Source organism: Cervus canadensis, chromosome 26 (genome assembly GCF_019320065.1).
Source record: "Cervus canadensis isolate Bull #8, Minnesota chromosome 26, ASM1932006v1, whole genome shotgun sequence".
Classification (NCBI taxonomy): Eukaryota; Metazoa; Chordata; class Mammalia; order Artiodactyla; family Cervidae; genus Cervus; species Cervus canadensis.
The window spans coordinates 21,985,560-21,999,918 of NC_057411.1; the positions used below are offsets into that span (position 1 = coordinate 21,985,560).

At 39.5% G+C, this 14,359-nt stretch overlaps 1 protein-coding gene across 2 annotated transcripts in view; it reads right to left on the bottom strand.

The window, feature by feature from the left end:
* Window positions 1–2,203: 2,203 nt before the first annotated feature.
* LOC122428259 (UDP-glucuronosyltransferase 2C1-like) overlaps window positions 2,204–14,359 on the bottom strand; it is a 33,641-nt gene continuing 21,485 nt past the window's right edge. Inside the window, exon 6 of one of the 2 annotated variants that reach the window (XM_043448163.1) lies at window positions 2,204–2,726. In XM_043448163.1, coding sequence (XP_043304098.1) covers window positions 2,447–2,726 — 280 coding nt within the window. In that variant the 3' untranslated portion in view covers window positions 2,204–2,446. Of the gene's footprint in view, window positions 2,753–14,359 lie in introns of both variants that reach the window. The other variant, XM_043448164.1, reaches the window with a different exon arrangement.

Genomic DNA, 14,359 nt, shown 5'->3' on the forward strand with positions numbered 1-14,359 from the left:
AGTGGTATCTCTGCTTTTTAACACACTGTCTAGGTTTGTTATAGCTTTTCTTCTGAGGAGCAAGCGTCTTTTAATTTCATGGCTACTGTCAGCATCCACAGTGGTTTTGGAGGACAGGAAAGCACTGTTTCCACTTTTCCCCCTTCTATTTGCCATGAAATGATGGAACCAGATGCTTTGATTTTCATTTTCATTTTTTTTTTCAACACTCAGCTTTAAGCCAGCTTTTCCCTGTTTTACCCTCATCAAAAGGCTCTTTAGTTCCTTTTTACATTCTGTCATTAGAGGGGTATCACCTGTGTATCACCTGAGGTTGATCTTTCTGCAGCAATCTCGATTCCTGCCTGTGATTCATCCAGACCAGCATTTCATATGATGCACTCTGGATATAGTTAAATAAGCAGAATGACAATGTACAGCCTTATTGTACTTAAGTTAGTTTAAAAGAGTGGGTATTAAATTCCAGTCATTTACTTTGGTCTATCATATCAATAACAACACAAACATACAAGAATCAGCTATTTCTCTGAAGCCAAGAAGTGTTACAATACAAATGAAGTACTATCATTATTACTATCCTGCCAGGAGCTGGCACACGAGATCCCACCCATGACAAGGTCATGAGGAGAAAATCTGACAGGCAAGGTGGCTCAGGTTTTCAGGGATTTCGAAAGGCTGCCCCCGGTGCTCACCTTAAAGATGATATCTGTCTTTCTGATGCCTGCCCCAATAGACTACTCCCTAATTTCTGTGACACAGGCAGAAGGCCTTCCCCCATCTCTTCCCAAATAAGCATCAATTTAGAACTTTAATCAATAAGTTTCCCAGGTGGTGGTATTTTATGAGATTATCCAGGATGAAAGGAGTGTTTTAATTTAAACTCCTTTGCTGGTATTTTAGTTTGTTTGGCAAATGCATTTATGCCCTTGGTACTAATATGCATAATTGCTTATATTAATACCCTAATCATAAAATAGCATAAAGAACCTGATCATATAAAGGCCCTAGTAGACATAGAGCCCTTCGGGGAGTGAGGAAGTCCTATTAGAAAACATAAGAAACATTATTCTAAAGGTGGTTATTGGGTTGACGTTTGCTTGCTGTGTTTTGCTTACTGTGTTTTTGCTTTTAAAGTGCTAAGGTTGTGTTACAGAAACCATTGTTAATATAGCTAAAGATCTAGAGAAATAAGAGCCTAGAGAAATACCACCCTAGTGTGGTAACAATGAGATGGTTGTTAATTGTCAGCCAGGAGTGCTAGGCAGAAGCTGCCTCACCAAAGTCACAGAGTCAGTGTGGGGTAAACTTCTTAGATAAACATAACTGACAATTTCTGCAGAAGGATCAATTTTTGTGTTAACAAGTTTATACTTCCACTCTGTACTGTTGCCCTATGAGACTGCTACCTTTCAGTTAAGGTCACCATAGAAATAGAAAATAGGTTTACATTCACCTGACCTGCATAAAATGTTAATAGGCCCCAAGGCCAGAAGATAATGTACAAGACCCTCATAAACAAAGAAGTATGCAGAAAACACCCTGGTTTTGTGAAGGACAAGTTGACATAATGTTAAGCTATCTTCCCCTTAGAAATGTACTAACTTAGGGTATAAAAGGTATGGTAAAAAATAAAGCATTGCCAGACTCTGCCAGACCCTGCAAACACCCCTGTCTGGTCATTCTCTCTCTCTCTCTCTCTCTCTCTCTCCCTCGCAGACTTGGCCCTATCAAGGCGGTTCTCACATATCTTCTCTCTCTCTTGCTGACGCCGTTCATCCTGAGGGTGCCCCCTGGATCCTGCCGAGGCTGGACCCCGGCACTATCCAAATGAAGGATAATCTTCAAATGAAAAACTGAAAAACAGTGTTTTGTATTCCAAAGGGAACCAAGTCTATTATATGATATGGAAGGAAATTGACAGTGTAAAATACGCTTTACAGCAGAGTAGAAATTTTATCAGGCTTTTGATATTCCTGACTGTCAAAGAAGCTCTGTCTAGAGTGTGTTCTGCATTAGTCCTTGTGTAGTTCTTTTAAATAATATGATATAATATTGATTATTGAACTCTAAATTACACTAGATATTTAAGAAATATTCAACTTGATCAGTGTGGAAATAGAATTAATCATTATGCTCCTGAGGCCTCACCAGCATCTCAACTGGTTGAACTAAAAGCAATGAATAAAGGAAAGCACCAAGTCTATAATGGTAATAATTTCCATGTGTTTATTCATTTATCATATCTTTTTAAAGAATAGATTATTTTAAACCTTAATTCTGAATCATGTAGCATATTTTTGGAGTGAAGCTTGGACAAGAACCCAGAAGAAAAGGAGAGAAATCTTTTCAAATCAGTGGCTGGATTTAATCACATGGACTCTGTCAAGGTTTCTAGTACAACTGGTAAAAAACAAACAAACAAACAAACAAAAAAGGCAGAGAAAGACTACTCTCTCTTTTTCTTCTTTACGGTCTTACCAAACTTCCAGCAACAAAACAGGCAACATTTAGTGACCAGGAATGCAACAGTTGCCACACAGGCTAGCAGGAAGCCAATCACATCCAAAGAGTGGTGCTGGTACCAGGTGAGGTCATGGAAGGCTGGGCGAAGGTGCTTGGCTCCTTTGTGGCGCATGACAAACTCAACCCAGAAGACTGCTCGGTCCAGGGGTTTCACAGGCTGATCATGGTGAATTCTTGATAATTTCATAGCATTCTCTTTATAGCTAAAATTGAATATATCAATAGCAACCTGTAAAGATTATGAAAGACATGATATACCTGAAACAGTTATATATTATAAAAATATATTGCATAATCAATTATATGATCAGTTGTGTCATAATTTATATCACCAAGGATATGAAAAGCACATGAAAATTTGTTTCCTCTTGAGATATTTCTAGATATGATGGTCCATTGGCTGGAATCTGTTGGATGCTTTAGAGTCTCGGCAATTATTGGAGGTAGGAGAGAAAATAACTTCCAATTGAAAATGGCATTCTCTAAGTACAGAAATAGGAATGGATTAATAGAATATGTAGCTTTAGAATATAGAATTTTGATCTAACTTGTTGAGTGTGGTATAGGGAACATGATAGTGTAGGAAGCAGCATGGAGGGGGAGGTCTATGAAAAAGGAACCCTTTCCTACCCCTTCACCCTTCCCCAGGTTTGGTCTGGAGTGCCAATGTTAGCAAGACTTCAGCAGTAACATGAAATGGATTCAGTCTGTGATCTTCATAGTCCTGACATTTCAGATGAAAGCAAGAAAGTTTCATGTGACCCTCTAGGCAAGAAGTAGGGCCTGAGACTGAATAGATGCTGGCATTTTTGCTTCAGGCTAAAGAGGGTTATCTGTTGAAAAGCAGAAACATTACTCTGACAACAAAGGTCTGAATAGTCAAGGCTATGGTCTTCCTAGTGATCCCATACCATTGTAAGAGTTGGACCATAAAGAAATCAGAAGGCTAAATAATTGATGCCTTCAACTGTGGTGCTGGAGAAGACTCCTGAAAGTCCCTCAGATAGCAAGGAGATCAAACCAGTCAATCATAAGGGAGATCAACCCTGAATATTCACTGGAAGGACTGATATTGAAGCTGAAGCTCCAGTATTTTGGTCATCTGATGAGAACAGAAAACTCATTGGAACAGTCTACGATACTGGGAAAGATTGAGGGCAGAAGGTGAAGAGGGCCTCAGAGGATGAGACGGTTGGATGGCAACACTGAAAATGAACATGACCTTGGGCAAACTCTGGGAGACGGTGAGGAGCAGAGAGCCCTGGCATGATGCAGTTCATGGGGTTGTAAGGGGTAGACACAATGGGGCGACTGAGCAACAACAACAATAACAGAGGGCTGCGCCTGCAGGGGTGAGACGGAAGCCTGCCAAGACCTAGAATAGAAACCCTTCCAAGTTCGGTCAAGGAACAGGAGACCACGCCAGGGCTTTGGCTGAAGGCTCTGATGGCTGACTTATAAGCAAGATTTGCTTGGGTTTGTGAAGGCGGGAAGTTATTCACCCACAGCAAAGTGCAATCATCATTGATAGAGAATACAGAATTTTAAACTGTAGAAAATCATGGGAAAGCATGTAAAATTTTTAGGAAAAGAACTATACACCTTAAAAAGATAAAGCCTTATCACCCTTTCATTTAAAAAAGCAAAGGCAGGCCTTTCCTAATACCAAAGAACTTAAGGAATAAGTACCTCTGAATACATCTCAGGAAAACAAGTAATAGTGACAGAAGTTCCAAGACAGATGCAGAAAGAAAATATTTATCAAATAAAAAGCCAATAAAATAGATAGATATACTCCATTAAAACATAAAGTGCATCATTAAGTACATACAAATATGAAACTAATGCTAAATGATATTGGAAATTGTGGTCATGGACAAGATAAGTACGTTGCAAGCTTTGATAATATTGCACTGATAATATAGCAAAGAAATAAGATGTGGTGTTTAAGAGACACTGATGGAACCTGGTGCTTGTTATAAGAGTAAAGTAAGTCAGAAAGAGAAAAACAAAAATCATATATTAATATTGTAACCTAGAAAAAAATAGTACTGATAACCCTGTTTGTAGGGTAGGAGTAGAAATACAGATATACAGAACAGATTTGTGGACATAGCAGGAGTAGCACACGGTTGGACGATTGAGCGAGTAGCACTAACATATATACAGTATCATGTGTAATGTAGACAGTGTGTTAGAAGCTGCTGTACACCACAGGAAGCTCAGCCTGGTGCTCTGAGGCTTCCTAGGTGGCACAGTGGGTAAGGAATCTGCAGGAGAAGCAGGAGACACACGTTTGATCCCTGGGTCAGGGAGATCCTCTGGAGGAAGAAATAGCAAACCACTCCAGTATTCTGAACTGGAAAATACTACTAACAGAGGAGCCTGTTAGCAGGTAACAGTTGATGGGGTCAAAAAGATTTGGACACCTCAGAGATTGCCACAAAATCACAGAGGGGAGGGATGGGATGGAGGTCGGAGACAGGCTCACGAGGGAGGGATTATATATATATATAAGTACTTAGCATGATTCACTTTATACTTGAGAAGGGAATGGCAAAACACTTCAGTATTCTGCCTTGAGAAACCCATAAACAGTACGAAAAGGCAAAACAATATGACACTGAAAGATGAACCCCCCCAGGTCAGTAGGTGTCCAATATGCTACTGGAGAAGACAGAGAAACAGCCCCAAAAGGAATGAAGAGGCTGACCCAAAGTGGAAATGACAGCTATTTGTGGATGTCTCTGGTGGTGAAAGGGAGTATGTCAAGGCTGTATATTGTCACCCTATCTATATGCAGAGTACTTCATGAGAAACGCTGGGCTGGATGAAGCACAAGCTGGAATCAAGATTGCTAGGAGAAATATCAATAACCTCAGATATGGAGATGAACCACCCTTATGGCAGAAAGTGAAGAAGAACTAAAGAGCCTCTTGATGAAAGTGAAAGAGGAGAGTGAGAAAGTTGGCTTAAAGCTCAGCATTCAGAAAACTAAGATCATGGTGTCCAGTCCCATCACTTCATTGCAAATAGATGGGGAAACACTGAAAACAGTGACGGACTGTTTTTCTGGGCCCCAAAATCACTGCAGATGGTGATTGCAGCCATGATATTACAAGACGCTTACTCCTTGGAAGGAAAGTTATGACCAACCTAGAGAGCGTATTGAAAAGCAGAGATGTTACTGTTCAACAAAGGTCCGTCTAGTCAAGGCTATGGTTTTTCCAGTGGTCATGTATGCATGTGAGAGTTAGCTTGTGAAGAAAGCTGAGTGCTGAAGAATCGATGCTTCTGAATGTGGTGCTGCAGATGACTCTTGAGAGTCCCTTGGACTGCAAGGAGATCCAACCAGTCCATCCTAAAGGAGATTAGTCCTGGGTGTTCATTGGAAAGACTGATGTTAAAGCTGAAACTCCAATACTTTGGGGCACCTGATGCGAAGAGCTCACTCATTAGAAAATACCCTGATGCAGGGAAAGATTGAAGGCGGGAGAAGAAGGGGAAGACAGAGGTTGAGATGGTTGGATGGCATCACTGACTCAATGGATATGGGTTTTGTGGACTCTGGGAGATAGTGATAGACAGGGAGGCCTGGTGTGCTGCAAGTTCAGAATGCTGCTTGTACACACACCAAGATGTGTTCCCAGGGCATATTCGGGTCTAAGACCTCCAGCTGGGGATATTCCTTGTACAAGAACATAACAAAGATAGTTCAAAGTAATCAATGAAATGAGAGATGTGACTGGGGACACAGGAGGCTGATTTTACCATTGCACAACCTATACTTTCTACATGGCAAGACATAAATAAAAGTGAAGTGACTCTGAGCAACAGGTGGCCAAAGTACTGGACCTTCAGCTTCAGCATCAGTCCTTCCAATGGAAATTCAGGGTTGATCTCCTTAAGATGGAATGGTTGGATCTCCTTGCAGTCCAAGGGACTCTCACCAGTCTTCTCCAACTCTACAGTTCAAAAGCATCAACTCTTCAGTGCTCAGCTCTCTTGATGGTCCAACTCTTCCAACCATACAAGCCTACTGGAAAAACCATAGCTTTCAGTAGAAGGACCATGGCAAATAGATGGGGAAACAATGGAAACAGTGACATACTTTATTTTGGGGGGCTCCAAAATCACTGTGGCTCTGAATGCAGCCATGAAATTAAAAGACGATTGCTCCCTGGAAGAAAATCTATGACAGAATTAGGTAGCATATTAAAAATCAGAGATATCACTTTGCCAACAAAGGCCCATCTAATCAAAGCTAAGTTTTTTCCAGTAATCACATACAGATGTGAGAGGTGGACCATAATGAAAGCTGAGAAGTAAAAAAAATGATATTTTTCATCTGTAGCATTGGAGAATACTCTTGAGAGTCCCTTGAACTGCAAGGAGATCAAATCAGTCAATCCTAAAGAAAATCAATCCTGAATATTCTTTGGAAGCATTGATGCTGAAGCTGAAGCTCCAGTACTTTGGTCACCTGATTGAGGAGTCAACTCATCTGAAAAGACTCAGATTCTGAGAAAGACTGAAGGCAGGAGGAGAAGTGAGTGACAGTGGATGAGATGGTTGGAGGGTATCACTGATTCACTGAACATGAGACCGAAAGCCTGGAGATAGTTTAGGATGGGGATGCCTGGTGTGCTGCAGTCCATAGGACTGCAGAGTCGGACACGACTGAGCGACTTAACAACACATTGTTGCATGGTGGAAACTAATGCAACATTTTAAATGTTATCTCCCAATTAAACATAAGTTAAACAAAAAAGAGAGACACTGATAAATAACTTGATGGTGAAAAGTCATTCAATATTTTAAAATTTTAAATGCTTATAAAAATTTTTAATCTCTGATGTCAAAGCATGTTTATAGATTTATACAAAATTTCTAGTAAGAATTTATCTGATAGATAAAAACAATTGTCCAACTCTGGCAAACCTTTTAATTTTAATATAGTTTCTTGTTTCCAAAGAATATATTTGTTTTATTTATGTGAAATATAGTTAACATAATAAATGCAATCCTTCGTTATTGAGAATTTATTTATTTGTCTATGATCACAGCTAACTACCATGTTGTACAAAGTTCCCCAGAAATTACATATTTTATTACTCAAAGCCTGTTCCCTATTACTCAAAGCTTGTCTCTCCAGTCTTTCAACTCCTAGACCTGGAAAACACCACTCTACTCTCTACTTCTACGAATTTGAATTATTAGGCTGCATAAATAAGTGATGCTAAATAATATTTGTCATTTACTGACTTATATCACCTAGCACAATAACATGCTTTCAAATATGGAAGTATTTCTTTTGTCTTTTTTGCTAAATGATATTCCTTCACATACATACACCACATTCTCTTTATCTATTCATTCATTGAAACACACTGAGGTTTAATTCATACCTCGGTTTTTCTGAATAATAGAGCAATTAGCACTGGGGTGAAACTATCAAATTGCCACCATCTGTTGGATCATCGAACATGCAAGAGAGTTACAGAAAATCATCTACTTCTCTTTTATTGACTATGCCAAAGCCTTTGACTGTGTGGACCACAACAAACTCTGGAAAATTCTTAAAGAGATGGGAAAACCAGACCAGCTGACCTGTCTCTTTAGAAATCTGTATGCAGATCAGGAAGCAATGGTTAAAACTGGACATGGAACAACAAACTGGTTCCAAATAAAAAAGGAATACATCAAGGCTCTTTATTGTCACTCTTCTTTAACTTATTTAACATATATGCTGAGAACATCATGAGAAATCCTGAGCTGGATGAAACACAAGCTGGAATCAAGATTGCCAGGAGAAATATCAATAACCTCAGATATGCAGATAACACCACCCTTATGGCAGAAAATGAAGAACTAAAGAGGCTTTTGATGAAAATGAAACAAGAGAGTGAAAAAGTTGGCTTTTTATAGCTCAACATTCAGAAAATTAAGATCATGACATCCAATTGCATCACTTCATGGCAAATAGATGGGGAACCAGTGAAAACAGTGACAGACTACTTTTGGGGGCTCCAAAATCATTGCTGATGAAGACTGCAGCCATGAAATTAAAAGACACTTGTGCCTTGGAAGAAAAGTTATGACTAAACTAGACAGCCTATTAAAAAGCAGACATTACTTTGCCAACAAAGCCAATCTAGTCAAAGCTATGATTTTTCCAGTATTCATGTATGGATGTGAGAGCTGGAATATAAAGAAAGCTGAGCGCTGAAGAATTGATGCTTTTGAACTGTGGTGTTGGAGAAGACTCTTGAGAGACCCTTGGACTGCACGGAGATCCAACCAAATCATCCTAAAGGAAATCAGTCCTGAATATTCATTGGAAGAACTGATGCTGAAGCTGACACTCCATTACTTTGGCCACCTGATGCGAAGAACTGACTCATTGGAAAAGACCTTGTTGCTGGGCAAGATTGAAGGAAGGAGGAGAAGGGGACTACAGAGGATGAGATGGCTGCATGGCTTCACCGACTCAGTGAACATGAGTTTGAGTAAACTCCAGGAGTTGACAATGGACAGGGAGGCCTGTGGTACTGCAGTGCATGAAGTTGCAGAGAGTCTCACACGACTGAATGACTGAACTGAACTGAACTGAAGATGTCTCTACATATTCTGTTTTCATTTCTTTAGATATATAGCAGGAAGTGAGATCACTGGATAGTGGAGTAGTTCTATTGTTGATCTTTTGAAAAGTTTCCATACTGTTTTCCATAGCAGCTGCACCAATTTACATTCTCACCTGGTGTGCAGTGGAATTTTTCTTTTTCTAAATCCTCACCTCTTAGACCATATCTTTTAATGATGGCCATCCTAAAAGTTCCAAGCTGGCTTGCAACTCAACACTCAAAAAACTGAATCCATTGTATCTTTTCCCATCACTCCAAGGCAAATAGAAGGGGAAAAATTGGAAGCAGTGATAGATTTTATTTTCTTGGGTCCAAAATCACTGCAGATTGTGATTGCAGCTGTGAAATTAAAAGACACTTGCTCATTGCAAGGAAAACTATGATAAACCTATACAGCACATTAAAAAGCAAGGATATCAGCTTGCTGACCATGGTCCTTGTAGACAAAGATATGGTTCTGCAGTAATCATGTTTGAGTGTTATTTCATACATGCAGGCTCAGTTGTGTCCTGCTCTTTGGGACTCCACAGACTAAAGTAGTCCAGACTCCTCCGTACATGGAATTTTCCAAGCAAGAATACTAGAGGGGGTTTCCATTCTCCAACCAGGGGAAGGTTTTCCAAGCAAGAATGCTGAAACGGGTTCCCATTTCCTACTCCATGGTTTGATCACTCACCTTGGGCCAGACATCATGGAGTGTGAAGTCAAGTGGGCCTTAGGAAGCATCACTATGAACAAAGCTAGTGGAGGTGATGGAATGCCAGGTGAGTTACTTCAAAAACTAAAAGATGATGCTGTAAAAGTGCCGCACTCAATATGCCAGCAAATTTGGAAAAGTCAGCAGTGGCCACAAGACTTGAAAAGGTCAGTTTTCATTCCAATCCCAAAGAAAGGTAATGGCAAAGAATGTTCAAACTACTACTGCACAATTGCACTCATTTCACACATTAGCAAAGTAATGCTCAAAGTTCTCCAAGCTTGTCTTCAACAGTATACAAACAGAATTTCCAGACGTTCAAGCTGGATTTAAAAAAGGCAGACGAATGAGAGATGAAATTGCCAAAATCCACTGGATGCTAGAAAAACAGGAGAATTCCAGAAAAAAAAAAATAAATCTACTTCTGCTTCATTGACTATGCTAAAGCCTTTGACTGTGTGGATCAAATCAAATTATGGAAAATTCTTCAAGAGATGGGAGTACCAGACCACCTTCCTGCATCCTGCAAAACCTATATGCAGGTCAAAAAGCAACAGTAAGAACTGGACATGGAAAAATGGACTGGTTCCAAGCTGGGAAAAGAGTACTTCAAGGATGTATATTATAAACCTGCTTATTTAACTTTTATGCATCATGCAAAACGCTGGGCTGGATGAAGCACAACCTGGAAACAAGATTGCCAGGAGAAATATCTATAACCTTAGATATGCAGATTACATCACCAAATGGCAGAAAGTAAAGAGGAAATAGTCTCTTGATGAAGGTGAAAGAGGAGAGAGAAAAAGCTGGCTTAAAGCTCAACTTTCAAAAAATGAATATCATGCCATCTAATCTCATCACTTCATGGCAAATAGATGGGGAAACAGTGACAGACTTTATTTCTTGCGCTCCAAAATCACAGTGGACAGTGAGTGCAGCCATGAAATTAAAAGAATCTTGTTCTTGGGAGAAAAGCTATGACAAACATAGAGAGTGTATTAAAAAGCACAGAAATTAATTCGCTGACAAAGGTCTATATAGTCGAACTATGGCTTTTCCAGTAGTCAGGTATGGATGTGAGAGTTGGACCATAAAGAAGGCCAAGCATCAAAGAATTGATGCTTTTGTGCTGTGCTGTTGAACAAGACTTTTGGGAGTTCCTTGGTCTGCAAAAAGATCAACTGGTCAATCCTAAAGGAAATCAATCCTGAGTATTCACTGGAAGGACTGATGCTGAAGGTGAAGCTCCAATATTTTGGCCAACTGATGTGAAGTGCTGACTCATTAGAAAAGACCCTGATTATGGGAAAGATTGAAGGCAGGAGGAGAAGGGCTGAAGAGGACTAGATGCTAAGATGGCATCCCTGTCTCGATGACATGAACTTGAGCAAGCTCAGGAGATGGTGATGGGTAGGAACGCCTGGCCTGCTGCAGTCCATGGGGTCACAGAGTCGGATGCAACTGAGTGACTGAAAAATGCCATGAGATCTGACTCAGGGATCGAACCTGCATCTCCTGCAGCAACTGCATTGACAAGTGGTTTCTTTACCACTGAACTGTAAAGAAGGCTGAGCACCAAAGGTTTGATGCTTTCTGATTGTGGTGCTGGAGAAGACTCCTGAGAGTCCCTTGGAGAGCAAGGAGATCAAAGCAGTCAATCCTAAAGGAAATCAACTCTGAATATTCATGGAAGGAGTGATGCTGTAGCTGAAACTCTAATACTTTGGCCACCTCATGTGAAGAACTGACTCACTGCAAAAAACCTGATGCTGGAGCAGATTGAAGGGAAAAGGAGAAGGGGTCGGCAGAGGATGAGGTGGTTAGGCATGTATTTGAGCAAACTCTAGGAGATAGTGGAGAATGGAGGACCTTGTCATGCTGTGGTCAATGGGGTCACAGCGTCGGACACAACTTGGTGACTGAACATCAACAACAATTCTAATAGGTGTGAGGAGGGATTTTGACTTGCATTTCATGATGCTTAGTAACATCAATCCCCTTTTCAAGTACCTGTTGACCATTTATATGTCTTCTTTGGGCAAATAGGTAACTCCATTCATTAAAAAAAAAAAAAAATGCTATTGAGTAATATGTGTTACTTATTTCTTTTGTATATCAGTCTATATCAGATGTGTAATTTTCAAAATATTCTCCAATTTTGTACATTGCCCTTCATTTTGTAAATCATTTATTTTGCTGTGTAGAAGCTTTTGAGCTTGATATAGCCCCACCTTTTGTTTTGCATTGGTTCCTTGTATTGTTGGTATCATATCCCAAAATTTCTTGCCAATAGCTTTGTCAAGAAACTTTTCCTCCTGTTTTATAATAAAAGTTTTATGGTTTCAGGTTTTATGTTCAAGTCTCTAGTCCATTTCTAGTCAAGTTTTGTAAGAAATGCAATGCGGTGGTTTAGTCGCTAAGTCGTGTCTGTCTCTTGTGACACCATGGACAGTATCCAGCCAGGCTCCTCTGTCGATGGGATTCTCCAGGAAAGAATACTGGAGTGGGTTGCTAATTCCTTCTCCAGGAGCTCTTCCTGGCCCCAGAATTGAACCAGAGTCTCCTGAATTGAAAACAGATCTTTACCAACTGAGCTATGAGGGAAGTAATGTAACATAAGGGTCCAAATTTTATTCTCCTGCATATAATTATTTAGTTTCCCTAGTACTACTTATTGAAGAGATAACACTTTTCCTATTGCATATTCTTCACTTTTTGTCAAATGTTATTCAACTTTACATAGAAGGGTTTGTATCAGGGCTCTCAATCCTGTCCATTGGCCTGTTATGTCTATTTTTATGACAATATAATCTTTTTAAAATTGCTATAACTTTGTAGTACAGCTTTAAATAAGAAGTGGGATGTCTCCAATGTCATTATGTCTTGGGACTGCTTTGGCTGTTTGAGATCTCTTGTGACTTCACACAAATTTAGAATTTGTTTTTCAATTTCTATGCCCCAGAAGGACTTAGAAATTGGCCATTCAATCCATTCTTCTTTTTCTGCCAAGGAACTCTTTCTAGATTAAAATTCTCTCTTGGTGATGAGTAATGCTGGCTTTGGGAAGATGCTGGTGGAATAAAGCTGCCATCATTCTGTTCTTGCATGATTTATCTCAGGTTTTTTTGTTCTACTGTATTGCTAAAATTTCCTTCATGGCCTTTAGGACACTCCCAGAGATGGTTTTGCTCATAGATAGTGTTCAGCTTTTATTCTCTTTCAGGGAACGAGGAATCTGGGTTCTTCTTTCTATTTATAAATTAGCAGAAGTAAGTTTCTAAACTGGTATTGGTTATAACTCTGCAGATCGTCACTGCAGCCATAAAATTAAAAGGCACTTGTGCCTTGGAAGAAAAGTTACGACCAACCTAGACAGCATATTAAAAAGCAGAGACATCACTTTGTCAACAAACGTCTGTCTAGTGAAGGCTATGGTTTTTCCAGTGGTAATGTATAGATGTAACAGTTGGACTATAAAGAAAGCTGAGCGATGAAGAATTGATGATTTTGAACTGTGGTGTTGGAGAAAACTCTTGAGAGTCCCTTGGACTGCAAGGAGATCCAACCAATCCATCCTAAAAGAAATCAGTCCTGAAAATTCACTGGAAGGATTGATGCTGAAGCTGAAACTCTAATACTTTGGCCACCTGATGCGAAGAACTGACTCATTGGAAAAGACCCTGATGCTGGAAAGATTGAGGGCAGGAGGAGAAGGGGACAACAGAATATGGCATCACTGACTCAGGGGACATGAGTTTGAGTAAACTCCGAGAGTTGATGTTGGACAGGGAAGCCTGGCGTGCTGCAGTCCACGGGGTCGCAGAGTCAGACATGACTGAGCAACTGAACTGGACTGAACTGACATGAGGGAAGCTGAGTGGTTTTTCAGTTTCATGATTTTATTGTATTCCCTAGATTCTTTATAGTGGTAATATCTGGAATTTTTAAGAAATAATAAGTACCATTGTTAATTTAAAAATTCATGTCCTCTGTTAACTACATAGGCTTAAGGCATATGAATACCTTAAGTTAACTTAAGGTACAATCAAAGATTGTATCTTTCTTTTCCTTTGTTCAGACTAGTTTCAGGGAATTTGGAGAGGTGGGTTTGGGCACAGACAGTTAGGCTATATAAGGTTTTCACAAAAACTGGTTAGGGTCCTTGACTAACAGGAGACTGCTTTGGGCCCACCAGTGTAATAAACTGCACTCCACAATCAAAAAATAAAGAAATAAATAATAAATAAAAAAATAAAAATTCATATATTTTTAACAACAGATCATTTTCTTTAAATAAACATAGCATCTCTTTGAGGTTATAATTTATCATCAAGTAGTGGTAGGTGACAAAATACCTTCACAAAATTTAGGAAGTATAAAATAATCTTATTTGATATTAGGTGTGCTCTAAATTATGCAAAACTTGCCAATTTAAAATTATATAAAACTGATTATTCCTTCAAAAGCAAAATGATTCTTAGAAAAGAATATATTC